The sequence below is a fragment of the Dipodomys spectabilis genome, unplaced genomic scaffold (assembly GCF_019054845.1).
Source record: "Dipodomys spectabilis isolate Male_0828 unplaced genomic scaffold, ASM1905484v1 ptg000119l, whole genome shotgun sequence".
Taxonomy (NCBI): Eukaryota; Metazoa; Chordata; class Mammalia; order Rodentia; family Heteromyidae; genus Dipodomys; species Dipodomys spectabilis.
In genome coordinates, this window is record NW_024870796.1 from 3,862,085 (window position 1) to 3,876,602 (window position 14,518).

Below are 14,518 nucleotides of genomic sequence, written 5' to 3' on the forward strand. Positions count from 1 at the left end.
TCCCTCCTAGCAAAACCACTGCTCCTGAACACAGGAGGGGAGTGTGTGTGTGTGTGTGTGTGTGTGTGTGTGTGTGTGTGTGTGTGAAATGCCTGAGTGGGTAGTGGGGATCTAAACCCCTCTGGAAACTTGGCCCTGGAGGTGAGTCTCCCAGAGGATGAACCCCAGTCCCTCTATTTCCTGCCTGGTCCCTTCTTGTGAGCCCCTCCCCCCAGTCCCATCCCTGGTGACCCCCATCCTTGTGGGATAGTGATGGATGGAGCAGGACAGAAAGGACCAAGTGTTCGGCAGGACCATTAAGGAAATGGGCATGAGCTCCTCCCCAGGCCTCACCCCCTCCCCTAATTCTGCACATCCACGTGGAGAGGGGACGGGGGGGGGGGGGGAAGAAGGGGTTCGGCGCCCCGCGATTGGAGACCCGGGCAGGCCGAGTCCCACAGGTGTCGGAAGAGCATGCAGAGAAGAGGCAGGCGCCGCTTACGTGCAGCGCGCGGCGGGCGGCATGACGGGCGCTGGCGGGCGGCCCCCCCCCCCCCCGAGCCTGGCACGATGCCCACGCGCCCGGGGCAGCCCGTGAGGTCGGGAGGCCCCAGCCTTCCCATCCCAGCAGAGCTCCCCGGGAGCGAAGTGGAGGGGTGGGGCGGCGCAGAGCCAAAGCTCCCCCACCCCGCGGGCCTGGGAGGGGCGGGAGGTGGGGATGTGGCATTAGCTCAAGGGGGCGGAGCCTGCCGCGGCGAGTGGGCGTGGCCCGACGCCCACCAGGGGGCGGAGCCGCGAGGGAGGCGGGGCCGGAGCGGGTTGGGCGACGCCACGGGAGGTTCTGGAAACGCCGGGCGCGGCGCGTGTCCAGGTGAGCGCCCCGTGGGTCGCCTCAGCGGCGGGTGTCAGGAACTGGGCGGGGGGGTCGCCGGGTGTGTGTGTGGGGGGGGGTGTTCTGTCCACGGGCGAGCGGGAAGTGAGGGAGGGTGGGGTAGGGGCGGCGGCGGCGGCTGGGACCCGGGAGGGTCGCGTCGCGCACCCCTGCCGGCTGGCTGGCCCGCCAGCCCCGGCGTCCCTCAGCGCTCGCGGGTTCCTGCCCCGGCCCGCGTTCCCCTTCCCGAGCTCGGGGTGCGGAAGGTCGGCGGCGCCCTTCCTGCCGGTCCCTGGCGAGGCCGGGCGGGGACTTGGCCTCCCTTGCCCCTGGTTAGGCTCCCGGGAAGCGGCGGGGCCTGACCCCGTGGCGGGAAGCGTCGGCCTGGCCCCAGGCAAGGGCCGTTCGTGTTCGGGAGGCCGCGCCCCTCAATCCTGAGCCGGGCTGGGAGCCAGCCCAGTGCCAGTTAATTAGATGGGGTGTTAGCTCCGAAAGGCTGCCCCTCCAGTCCTGCCTCTCAACCTGCCCCCCCACTTCTTCTTCTTTTTTCTTTCCCTCTCAGCACTTACAAGGAGCCCAGTAGTCATCAGTGAAGTAATTCAGCCCACAGAGTCCTGCAAGGAGTTGCTAGCCACCGGGGCAGGCAGGCAGGCAGAGTGGCAAAGTCTGAAAATTCAGGCCTTGAATCATGGTGAGTGCTGTGCAGGCTGGGGCTGGGTGGGGTGGGGGGGGCGTGGAAGAGGGGGGGAATGGACACGGGTTGTGGCATCTTGGATGTTCCAGGGCTCAGGGTTTCCTGGAGGTGGTGGTGGTGGTGACTTGGTGAACTGCGACCATAATCTGCACAGGGGAGCTGCTGATGGGGGTGAGAGCAGACTTGGACCAGCATCATGCTTTGCAGGACTCTGGTTAAAGAAAGCAAGATGATGGGGTAAAACCACAAGAGCCTGGATGAACAGTGCTGGGGCCTACAGCGTGTGGAAGGTGCCCAGGCAATCGCTGCGAGCACTTCGTGCCTCAGGTGTTGCTACTGTATAGCACAGATGGAGGCCCCTGGCCTCTGTGTTGTAATTTGACACATATAAGAGGTTACAGGGAAACATTGGGGTTGCTCCCAAGACAGACTTGATTTATTTTTCTGAAGAGTGACATGTAAGGCTTGTGCTTTGTGCTGATACTAGGGGCTTGAACTTGGACCTGGGAGCTGGCCCTTAACTTTTGCTGCTCAAGGCTGATGCTGTACCGCTTGAGCCCACACCTCCACTTCTGGCCTTTTGGTGGTTAATTGAATACAAGAGTCTCAGGGACCTTACTATCTGGGCTGGCTTCAAACTGTGATCCTCAGATTGCAGCCTCCTAAGCAGCTAGGATTACAGGCGTTTACTTCCTGCTTTACATCTTCAGGGGCTAGGTAGCACCTAGCCCTATGAACAAGGGCTCCCAGACTTCACAGATACTTGTCATCTGCCTAAGAGTTTGTAGGAAGTTATTGCCAGCCACTGCTTGTTCTCAGCCTGCTTCATGTCTGAGACAACACAACAGGTTCCATGAGAGAGTTCTCTGTTAAATAGACCACAGCATTTCCTTTGGCTTTGCTTCAACAACCCCTGAACTATCTAGGGTGCAGTCTCTCGCTGTGGTTCTGTGCCTCTATTTCTCCCCACTCACAGGATGTTTGGCCTTCAAATTCTTTTCTCCTAGGGCCTCCTTGTTCTCACATGGTTACGCATGTCCACTATTTGTCCCTGTCAGTGAAGCCACGTAGCATGGATGGAGTCAAGTTGGCTGAGGGCCTTATTCCAAAGATGTTGTCATACTAAAATACCCTGGTTATTGAGAGGGGAGCTCAGCAAGCACACATGGTGACAGCTAAACTGTAGCATCTTGTGTCGCTTATGTAGTCTCTGCCCCCTCCTCCCCCTTGCCCTGCCACAGACTGTGCAATGAGGTGTTGCTGCTTTGAACTGGCCACAGCTGATCTCTGTTCATTCCTGGAGTACCTCCTGCATGTGTAGCTTCTGCCTAGAATGTGCCTGGGGCTGGGAGGGAAGAGAGAGGAGGTGATAGAGACGCTATTCTTGCCTAGATTATGATCTCTCAGATGGCTGTTTCTGTTTCCCTCTGGCAGATGGCCATGTGCCAGAGGAGAAACTGGGTATGTGGGTACTTATCAAAGGGTACAACTGGCTACATGCCACTCTGAGGAAGAGTGGGGTGAGGGATTCTAGGGTTAAGCCTCCCTTATTGACTGCCCTCTCACATCCTTGGGAGGGTCTGAGGCTGGACTCAAGGTCTTGGCTGAATTGTGGCCACGCTGGCTGATAGTGTGCAGAGGGCTAGTAGGTGTGTCCCTGGCTCTGGGGATCTGTTAAGAGTTTAATTTTATGCAGATGGAGCTTGGCAGCAAATACTGTAATGCAGGCACGTGCAGGCCCAGCAGAGTACTGGAGTGACAGTTAAACTTTGAAAAAGCTGCTCAAGTCTGATGGTTTGAATCACTGAAGTGCCCGAGGGTGGAGCATCAGTCTGTTATACAGCAAAGGGAGCTGTGGGTCCTGTGGTCTGTGGGTGACATGGATTGAGGGATAGACAATTTCTTATTCTCAGAGCAAAGAGGAATGAAAATTGGACTGGACTTCTTGGAGTCCCAGAAGAGAGTTTTTGTTCAGTTGGTGTCATCGCAGGGTAGGGGATTAAATGTTTGGTGAATGTTCTCCAACTCACATAGGATCTGTCTGAGCCTGGTGACAGGCCAGCTTCTGCTTTAGACTTCTCGAGAAGTACTTGCTAAAGCCTAGCCTGCTCTGTGCCTAGCACTCCTGAGGGCCAGGGTGTGGTGGAGATCCTGAGGTCTGGTACTTGTAGGAACCTGGAATGAGCAGGTCAAAAGCACAGAAGTACATGAGCCTCTGGAGTGTTGGTCTAGTCCCTGCCCCTGTCTTTTGCCAGGGACATTTTCTTGGTGGCTCTAGCACAGGGATGGGCTATTTCCAAGGTTATTCCATGATGGTCTGGGTGTTACATGAAAGCACTCAAGGCTGGCACTCTACCATTGAGCCACAGCTCCACTTTTTGGTGGTTAATTGGAGATGAGTCTTATAGATTTTCCTGCCTGGGCTGCCGTCAAACCACCACCCTCAGATCTCTGAACCTCCTGAGAGCCACTGGTACCTAGATTTGCATCTTCATTGTCTACTAGTCTTCACTCAGAGACCCATTGCTCAGTAGACTGCTTCAGATCCACTGGTTTTCCTGGTAATGCTTGGTCCTATCAAATGAATTTGTGAGATTTACATTGTGGGCCTATCTGAATAGCATGATGAAATCTTGTGCCATTCTGCACTGTGCTGCGGGGGCTATGAATCATCCCTTTGTATAGTGAATCCAAGCTGTGTGTGCATCCCACTTGTTAGTCACTTCCTTACTTTGTAGCCATTTGGGTTATCAGGCTGACTGCTATAGTGACATTGTAATGTTTGTGAGCAAGTAACTTTTCATATAATAAAGGCTCCAAAGGGACTGGGAAGGTGGCTCAGTGGTAGAGCACTTGCCTTGCATGCATGAGGCCCCGGGTTCGATTCCTCAGCACCACATAAGCAGAAAAAAAAGCCGGAAGTGGTGCTGTGGTTCAAGTGGTAGAGCACTAGCCTTGAGCTGAAGAGCTGAGGGACAGCACCCAGGTCCAGAGTTCAGGCCCACGACCGGACCCCTCTTCCCCCCAAAAAAGCCTCCAAAGTACAAGAGTAGTGATGATGGCAATTTTATTTCTGCTCATTGTTATAGCTACTGTTTTGATATTAATATTGCTAATCTTTTACTGTGCCTAATTTATAAATTAAACTTTATCCCAGGTATGTATGTATTAGTGAAAACAAAACCAGTATCGTCTTCCAGGGTTTGATATTGTCTGTGGTTCATCCACTGAGGTCTTAGACAAGGGGAGACTACTGTATCTGAAGTGAAGATGATTATCTAGCTTACAAGAGTTTTAGGGAGAATTAGATGGCAGAAATGAAAGATTTGTAGAAACATAAATTGTGGTTATTCCAGAAAATAGAGCCTGAGGCAGGGCTTAAGTGCTTAATGCTTTATTGGAAAGTATTTTGCACCACACCTAGTGTCTTAGTTGTTCATCCATTCAAGACCTCTCTATGCAAGCCCTGTAGAAACTCCATGCCTTTTCCTGCTTTTATTGGTCAGAGTTGCCTCCTGGGAAGTTAACTTACCCCTTCCATAGCCATTGGAGAGGCTGGAGTAGAGGTGGTGGGAGGAGCCAGAGGTTCTGGTTTGAGCCTACAGTCTCTTTTACTGGGCTGAGACACAGCAAATGGCCTAGGGCCTAGGATATGGATGAGACCAGAGAGTAGGAGACTGCATGTAAGATTCTTCCAATATGTTAGTGTGTGGATTTTGTCTTCAGGTACATTTCCTTCTCATTAGTTAGGTATATCCAGACTGCCAAATCTCTGCCAAGACCCTGACTGAACACCTAGCTTGGAATTTGCCTGTTTTTGGCTTTTGTTTTTATTTTTAATTCTTTTTTTTGGGGGGTCCGGTCGTGGGGCCTGAACTCTGGGCCTGGCCGCTGTCCCTCAGCTCTTCAGCTCAAGGCTAGCGCTCTACCACTTGAGCCACAGCACCACTTCTGGCTTTTTTCTTTTTGCTTATGTGGTGCTGAGGAATCGAACCCAGGGCTTCATGCATGCAAGGCAAGTGCTCTACCACTGAGCCACCTTCCCAGCCCCCTTATTTTTAATTCTTAAAATTAGCTTATACAGGGGTGAGGGAATTTCATTTTTATAATTCCACACATGTTTACACTGCATTCCTATCAATCTCACCCTTTCCCTGTCTCTCTCCCCCCAAAAAACAGTATCCCCAACAGATTTCTTGTGCCCCTTCCTCCTCCCCGCTTTTCTGCTTTTACTTTTGCCTTGGGCTTGAACTTAGACAGTTCTCAAGCCTCTTTGTGCTCAAGGCTAGCACTCTTACCACTTGAACCACAGCACCACTTCTGGCTTTTTCTGAGTGATTTATTGGAGATAAGAGTTTCATGGACTTTTCTGCCCTGGCTGGCTTTGCACCACGATCCTCAGGTCTCAGTCTCCTGAGTACCTAGGATTACAGAGGTGAGCCTCTAGTGCCGGCATTTTGTTCCCTTTTCATAGCTGTGAATAATCTACTTTGATAGTATTCAACCTCCTGCTTAGTGTTTTTATCAACCTTCTCTGATACTTTATTGTCTTGTTACTGAAGTAGAGGCCTGTAGTTTTTTTTGGTTCCCTCAACTGGGGACTTGGAAATCAATTTGTTCATGTTCTAGAATCTAGTAACTAGATAGAGAAAGTGCAGGTAGAGATATACATTATCTGACACACATACCCTTATCCATTCCAGGGCCTCCTGAGTCCCCACTTCTTCTGATGCAACCAATCAAGCTTCTTTACTGACAATTTGTCTTCTTAAATGTCGAGTGAGGGCTGAGATTCAAGAGGACACTTGGATGAGGAGAACACATTGTATTGAGCACCAGTCTAAGCTTCATTAAGTTCTTGGTGAAGGAGAATATTTTTCACATCAAGTCCTTGTTGAAGGTATGGGGCTCCAAGAGCTGAGATGGAGCTGGAGAGGGCAGCAGGGCAGGTCACACAGGTACAAGGGCCCTCTGGGCTGAGGAGTTTGGACTTAATCCTGGTAGAAAAGAGTTGGGAGTGGAGCCAGAGATGTGGAGAATGAGTGAGGACTTGCATGGCGGAGGAGGCTGCTAGAGATGGCTCAGACCAAGGTAATGGCTGAGGCATAATATAAGGTAGGAGTTGGGTACTTTACATCTTTTGCTGGGATGCCGGTGCCAGTGCCAGCTACTTCTGGGCATTCATGTAAATGAATGGAGTTGGCTAAAGCACTGAGCAGCAGGGTCACGGTGAGGGAGTGAGGGGGCAGGGGAGGTCTGGACCCCTATTCAGGGAGTTTTTGCCCCTTGGTGGATGGCAGGCAGCATTTTGTCCAGTGCCAAGAGAGACCTGTTTGTTCTCAGCAAACCCATGTTCTTTCTCTAGGCTGTTAAATACATTGTTAAAACTCAAGCTGTTGTATTTGGGTTGCAGCTGGGAGCTTGGCAGAGTGTCCTGCCTGATGAGGTAAGGGGAGAAGCTGAGGCTGCTGCTGGTTTGCATCTGGAAACATCTTTCCATGGCCATTTGGCCAGCTTGTAAATGTCCCTTCCAAAGAGCATACTTGGTGTAGGACCTCTGGTTGTATGTCTTGGAATCACTGTGCTTAGAAACAGTGCCAGTTTCCTGGTGGGTGAATTACTGTCACTGGGATGTTGGCAGGTTTTTCAGGACCTCCCTGTGGGGATCCAAACTCTGGGGCTGCCAAGACTCTTTTCAAGTTCATTTGAGAAGGGTATGCTTTGTTTTCTTTACATTTTACCATATTATAAAAATACTTTTTAAAAATTCCTTATAGAAAGATTAAGAAAACAAGCATAAAAAGAAAAATTAGATTCTTTTATCAAGATACAGTTAATTATGATTCCTCACCTATTTACATATATACACTTACATATGTACATATGTGCATTTTTTTCCTTACAAAAAATGGAGTCATACAGTATATAGTGATTGTTTGGGGCCTGCTCTTCTCATTCTGCTTCATCTCTCCATGTTGATTTACAGAGTGTCTCCATTCTTATATACTCCAAAACAATCCACTATATGGAAGAAATTGAAATTTTTTTGTGTAGTTTCTTAAACAAGTTATTATTTTTTGGTGAGTGTGGGGCGGGGAGAGTTACCTGATACAGGACAGATATTCTAAACCCTGGGAATGCAGTGCAGGTAAAACTCGGTGTTATTTTTCTGCTTAGGTTTGGTGCTGCTTTATTTTTTTCTAAAAGGGAGTTTGAAATTGACCATCTCCAGGCTTATTGTTCATGGATATCTTAGGGTTTCTAGGAGGACTTTTGGCAAAAATTAACACTTTGTAGAACATAAGTCAGGCATCTATCTGTACTTCTACCTCCTCTGTTTAGAGCAAGCTCTGGGTAGAGGTATCGGTGTAGGTGAAGGTGTAGATATGAGATGGAGGTTGGCCTTTCCCACATTGCAGAGCACAGTTCCTCTTAAATGTCTCCTCCTCCCAACTTGACCCTAGTTAGATGACATTTTGTACAAAACCTTCTGAGTTTAGGGACTAAATGTTGAAGCTGGGGTTTCAACATTGCACCTGCTTAGGATGGCAGAGTTGATGTGGCAATCTTGAAGCTACTTAAGGGTACCCAGCTCTCTGGGTCAGCCTCCCCCTCTTCTGCCAGAATAGGGTTTTGCAGGCTCTTGATAAGTCATTTCTTTGAGGCTCTGCCCGCAGGCTGGGATTCGTGGATGGGCATCTAAGCCAGGCAGCACATTCCAGAGAAATGACAGATGGTATTCATGTAATAAACCTGGCTGCTTTTCTTCTAAGTGCTATAATGTATAAAGCATGGTTAGTATTGGCAGGTGACTTGAAAAGAATGGAGAAGGAGGGAGAAGAGGGTGTTGGAGGTTGGTAAATATGATAGAAGTATATTATATACATGTACGAAAATAGCATAATGAAAATTGTTAAAAAGGAGAATAGAGGAGTAAGGAGGCTTAAAAATAATATGGATAAGATAAATTTGATCATGGTATATGGGAGACAGGGGGGAAGAGAGAGGGGGGGAGAGAGAGAGGAGAGAGAGAGAGAGGCTGTCTGTTTCTCTAGCCTGATCTCTTCATCTGTTCTCCCAAGCACCCCACCTCTGAGGAACATTGGCTAGTCCCACAATGTCCACAGATCCTCATGGCTCTGAGTTTTTCTTGTCTTCTCCTTACATACGGTTCTCTTCAGAGCTCTTGATGAACAGATATACCAATTCTGAAGGGGTGCTTGCTTCCTGTGGAAGCAAGAGGACAGGCCAAGAATTCTGGAGTGGAGAAGACAGTGTGGTGAGGCCTGAGAGCTGACCAGGCTGGAGTCTGGAGGACCTGGGCTCTGCCTCAGAGCTAGTCCAGGCCTACTTACCTTCTTTTTTTGGGTGGGGGGTGGTGGGGTGGTCTGTTACGGAGCTTGAACTTGGCCTGGGCGCTGACCCTGAGCTCTTCAGCTCAAGGCTAGCACTCTATCACTTGAGCCACAGTGCCACTTCTAGTTTTCTGGTGGTTAAGTGGAGATAAGAGTCTCATGGACTTTCCTGCTCACACTGGCTTTGAACCACGATCCTTAAATCTCAGCCTCCTGAGTAGCTAGGATTACAGATGTGAGCCACCAGTGCCCAGCGTGACTTGCTTTCTTTTGCTGACCTCACTCCCTTAGGCCAATAGTCCCTGCCTTGCAGCAGGTACTAGCTTAGAAGATAATTGTCCTGTATTGCACACCTGGACTGTGACAGACAAGCTGTTACCTCTGTAGATATTTGGCTTAACATGAACATATGGAACTAGCCACTTATACTTTCCTCTTCTAGTAGAAGAGCCTGTTTGGGAGTGGGTCTTGGGAGGGCCTGTCTTCTTTGAGCTTAAGCTGGAACCACAGCCAAGAGGGATTTTTCCTGAAAGGGTGAGTGAAGAATGGTGAGTCATTGACTATGGAAGGCAAAAACTGACAAGCTGGCATGAGTCAGCTGAGACCTGGAATTCTGTTAGATAAGGCTTACATTCTGGGGAACAGCATTTCTATTTCCTTTATTTTCTCCTTGGAAATTTCCACTCGAGCACGCTAGTGTGACTCGGCTAAAGTGGAGCAAGAGGAAGGATGGGAAGAACAGGGGCTCAGATGGGTACTGGTCCTCCCGCACGTTGCAGGCTGCCTGCTGAGTGGGCAGACAATGTCTGAAGCTTCCATTGTGTACTTAGGTCCACTGCCAGCGAGGCTTGCCCCTGGTTGCACCAGCCTCCCTCAGAGCTGTGTCTGACTATTTCTAGATTGATGAGAAGGCAGTGGCTGGCTTCTTTCCCATGTCAGCAAACTCAGCCCAAGGTTTTGGCTATGGGTGGCTGGATTCACTTTTGTATCCTGAGTGCCTAGCTTAGTGCCTGGCTGAGTTGTCAGTAAATATTTGTGAATGAATGATGACTTGCCAGTGAGAATAGGACAGTGTCTGCCCAGAAGTGCAACTCTCTTGACTGCTTTCTTTTTTTGGCAGGTGCAGACTGGCAGAGGTCAGCTTTATTTCTCTTCTGCCTAACCATCTGCTGTACACCTCAGTTTGTATGGGCCCCTCAGAGCATTCTATATGAGTTTTCTTTCTGTCATTGCCTTTTCTTTCCCCTGCCTTTTCTTATGGGTCGGGGGAAGGTCCCAGCATCTGGCACTATCCTAGCCACATGTATGGGAAGATAAGATAATAACAGATAAACAGTCTGTGAAATGTGAAGGGATGGGCCAGAATTTTGGATACCAGATGTTAGAACCAGAGGTGAATATACCCTATTGTGATTCAGCCTTCTCCTGTTGTAAGTGGTTGCCAGGAATTGAGAGGATGAGGCCTCTCTCAAGGGCATGTGGCTTCCCAGGGCAGGGGCCAGCATTGAATGTATATCACTGGCTCCATACCCTGTGCTTTTTCCACCTGGGTGATCCTAAATATCTTTCTTAGTTTTAGATATATTTAAATATGTATATGTACTTGTATATGTATATGCATTGAGTGTGTATATGTGTGCATGTGTGTGTATGTGTCTTCTCACCCAGGTGACTGTTTTTACTATGATCATCTAATGAATATTTCTGAATGCTTTGCAGACACTGCCCTTTCCGGCCATGAAACTTCAAGTATCTGTATTGTTGATGGCCTGGCTTGGAGTCTTGAGCTATGTGCAAGCTGAATTCTTCACCTCTATTGGTATGTGTTAACAGGATTATTGTCTGCCCAAGCAGCTCTTGGCTCAAATGCTAGGGAATGCCACTTCCTGAGGCTCATTCTCATTCAGAGTGGGATGGCCTCACCCACTGGTTTTGACCAGTTTAGGATTAGGTCCTCATCTCTGAAAAGTATAGGCTACATGTGCTCTTTTTGATCCTGGTCCAGAGAGTACTTCTGAGCAGTAAGCACTCTGTGCTCTGAAGATCCAGTTCCCTCCTCTCTTTCTCACCTGAGGTTTCAGAGCTTGTTTTCACCTGTTGAGCCCTTAGGATGGATATACATGCCCCAGGGGCAGGATGAAATTTTCTTCCTTGAATAGCCCCCAGTGCCCTTATCCTACACATCCACTTGGCACCTCTACCTCTTTTCTTCCTGAAATGGGGGCGGGGCCATGTGGATATCTAGCGCTCCACCCCCCCCCCTCCCCCCCCCTTAACTCCAAGTTGTCCTTGTCATTATCAGAGAGCTGAAATGCCTTTATCCTAAGGGACTCACTAGTGCTGTGTTAAATGTTTTGACTTCTAGGAAGGGATCTGTATATTCCCTTACTCATTTCTCACTTGCCCTTACTTCTCTCCTGTAGGGCACATGACAGACCTGATTTATGCAGAGAAAGACCTGGTGCAGTCTCTGAAGGAGTATATCCTTGTGGAGGAAGCCAAGCTCTCCAAGATTAAGAGGTGTGTACCAATGTCCTAAACCCCACACTCAACTGGAGTCAGATCGTCTTCCCTCAAGTCTTTGAGATGTAATGTGGGACAGGCCTGGAGGTTGCTTCATGCTAATCCTTTGGCGTAGCTAAGTACATGGGCAAATTAAAAATTACAGTTTTTTTCTTTCTACCTTTTAATTTACATCGGGATTCCCAGCTTTTACCTAGATTAAAGGGCTAGATGTATCTGTAGGAGTTACTATATTCATTTTTGTTATCTCTTGACAGAAAGGGTCCTGGATCTTACCAGGGAAGTTATTACAGGTCAAGGCCTATGTGGGTGGGTGTGATAGTCTTTTTCTTTGGATTTATAGCTGGGCCAGCAAAATGGATGCCTTGACAAGCAAGTCAGCTGCTGACCCTGAGGGCTACCTGGCTCACCCTGTGAATGCCTATAAACTAGTGAAGCGGCTAAACACAGACTGGCTTGCACTGGAAGACCTTGTCTTGCAAGACTCTGCCGCAGGTAAGGGACAGTGAGTAGGTACTTAGGGGTCTTAGTGTCTGTCTGAGGCCATCTTAGGTCTGATAGACAAATGTAATATGTAAACATGGTTCTGTCAATATCATGAGTCTCATCTCTGTGAATGCTGGGAATGAGTTGTCTTTTTATTTTTTGCCTGAGACTAGGACTCAAATTGAGTACTTAACCCTTTCACTCATTGGGTGGTGCTCTGTCAACAATATCAGGCCTCTATCCCAAGGGTTGGTTATTTCTGTGTGTGTGTATGTATGTTTTAACATGTAATAAACAACTGTTGACTTTTGTAGTGCTTTTATCACCTATCTTTCTCGCTTTTATCACCTATCTTTCTCTCTCGGTTTGAACTCAAGACCTTACATGTTACTAGACTGCTGCCATACTGTTGAGCCAAGCCTCTAGTCCTGTTTTGCACTGGTAATCTTTAGGATAGGGTCTTGATTCATGCCCAGGTGGAGGCCTGAGTTTCAGTCTACCTACTTTAGTCTTCCTGTCATAACTGGAATCACAGTGTGTGCTACCATGTCAGCCTTCCTTCCATGGAGTTGAAATCCCTTGGACTTTTTCTGCCAGGACTAATCTGTATCTTTCAACCTCAGCCTCCTACAACCTGACACAGGTGTGTCACTGCCCAGCTGTTGGTTGAGAAGGGGGTCTCATGAGCATTTCTGCCCAGGCTGGCCTTAAATTTCTGTCCTCCCATTCCCAGCTTCCCAAGTAGCTAAGATTAAAGGCATGAGCCACCGGTGCCTCTAGCTATCTATCTCCCCTAGTTTTGGTAATGACATTTGTTTTCACATTATACTGTAGTAATACATGTTTTAGCAGTAAAGTTTGGAAACACAAACATGACCACATAAAATTATAGCTGGGAATTGGTGGCTCATACCTGTAATCCTAGCTACTAAGGAGACCGAAACCTGGAAGATAGAAGTTTGGAGCCAGCCAGGGCATAAAAGTCTGCAAGACTTTGTCTCCAGTTAACCAGCAAAATTCTGGACTTGGACACCTAACTCAAGTGATAGAATGCTATCTGTTAACAAGAAAACCAAGTGAAAGTGCAAGGCCCTGATTTCAAGCCCTTGTACCTGTATATACAATAATTAGAATTCTTAATCCAATTGCCTAGTGATAAGCACTGCAAAAATTATGATCTTCTTTACCAGAGATATGCATTAAAAAATAGAACCCTACTTATATCAGGAATGAAAACTCATTTGCTTTGAGGAACAAGCAAATTGAGAAGGAGTTAGGGTGTTAGGGCCAAGGCAGGCAGGATAACATAGGCCTCATCTGAATTCTTTTTTGTCTTTTACAAACAAAACATACATGTTGGAGGGATTTGTGATGTAAATATGTACTGTTTTCCCGATTTTCCCATTTCTCTGTATGCTCTTAGATGTTCTTCAATGTGCTTTTAATGGTTAGATAGTAATCTGCTATATTGGTCAAGTCACTACACATGGGGTTATTTCCAAAATTTCAGCGATCTTTTATGTATCTCTTGTCTATCTCTGGTTATTTTTCTAGGATAAATTCCTAGAAATGGCATTTACAGGTCAAAGTATGATTTTATTTTTTTTTTTAACCTCTTTCTGTGGTAGGGATTTCCGTGATTTACTACTTTTCCTGTCAACAAGAAGTGATGGTAAGCAGACCTGGAGGTGGCCCCCATAGACTCTCAACCTTAGGCTCAGCCCCTGTCTCTTTTTTGAGTTGAGATTGCTGATTAACTTCAGACTAAGCAGTCTTTCTGGCTGAGACATGTTTCAGCCCATGTGACCAGACAGGGTTGGGCTTGGCTAGAGGCAGGGTGGCCTCCTGGGAGGGATTGGTGAGCTCAGTGGAGCTGGAGCTGTGCCCTGTGAGCTCATTGCCTCTAGAACCAGGGCTGCCTTTCCCAGACCCTCCCGCCCTTCCCCCCTTCCCTTCCCTGGGCTGGGCCTGTATCTCAGCACAGGCTGTTCTGCCTGCCCTGCAGGAGACTAAGCCTGCACACATGATCTCCGCTTTTTGATCTTGTTCTCTGCTTTCTCCCTTTCATATCAACATCTGGAAAACCTTATAATCACCTGGAAGGAGATTGGGCAGGACCAAAAGGCACTGGGCTGTATTCATGTCTGGCTTTGTGCTTGTGTCTGAAATGAGGGGGCACACTGACAGCTTTTATTAGAGGGGTACCTTTTCTTTTTCTCACATGCTAAATTCTTTTTTTAAATTTTTTTAATTTTTTTTATTGTGAAAATACTGCACAGAGGAGTTACAGTTACATGGGCAAGATAATGAGTACATTTCTTTTTTTTTTTTTTTATGAGTACATTTCTTATCAAGCATTGTAGCCTCCTCCTTTGTTTCCCCTTCCCATCCCTTCGCATCCTCCCCCCCCATCCTCCCCGCTCCCCTCTCCCCCCCCCCCCCCCCCCCCGCCCTGCACCAAAGTTGTAAAGTTAATTTTCGACATAATGACTTGTACATCTCATTGTTCCAATTGGTCCACCTGTATCCCTGTTTAAATGATTTGTTTTTCCCCTTCCCCTCCACAAATTATACCAACATCAAATACAGTGAAAGCAGGGGTATACTGTG

The 14,518-nt window shown here is 48.1% G+C and overlaps 1 protein-coding gene across 6 annotated transcripts in view; it reads left to right on the plus strand.

Annotated features, from left to right (window-relative positions):
- The first annotated feature begins 789 nt into the window (after positions 1 to 789).
- The window catches only part of P4ha2 (prolyl 4-hydroxylase subunit alpha 2), a 35,494-nt gene continuing 21,765 nt past the window's right edge, over positions 790 to 14,518 (plus strand). For 2 of the 6 annotated variants that reach the window (XM_042688963.1, XM_042688958.1), the window contains exons 1-3: positions 10,619 to 10,718; positions 11,323 to 11,419; positions 11,766 to 11,917. In XM_042688963.1, the coding sequence (XP_042544897.1) occupies positions 10,637 to 10,718; positions 11,323 to 11,419; positions 11,766 to 11,917 (331 nt within the window). In that variant the 5' untranslated portion in view covers positions 10,619 to 10,636. Of the gene's footprint in view, positions 851 to 1,412; positions 1,542 to 6,247; positions 6,445 to 6,957; positions 6,991 to 10,618; positions 10,719 to 11,322; positions 11,420 to 11,765; positions 11,918 to 14,518 lie in introns of those variants that run through there. The other 4 variants (XM_042688961.1, XM_042688960.1, XM_042688959.1 and 1 more) reach the window with 4 other exon arrangements.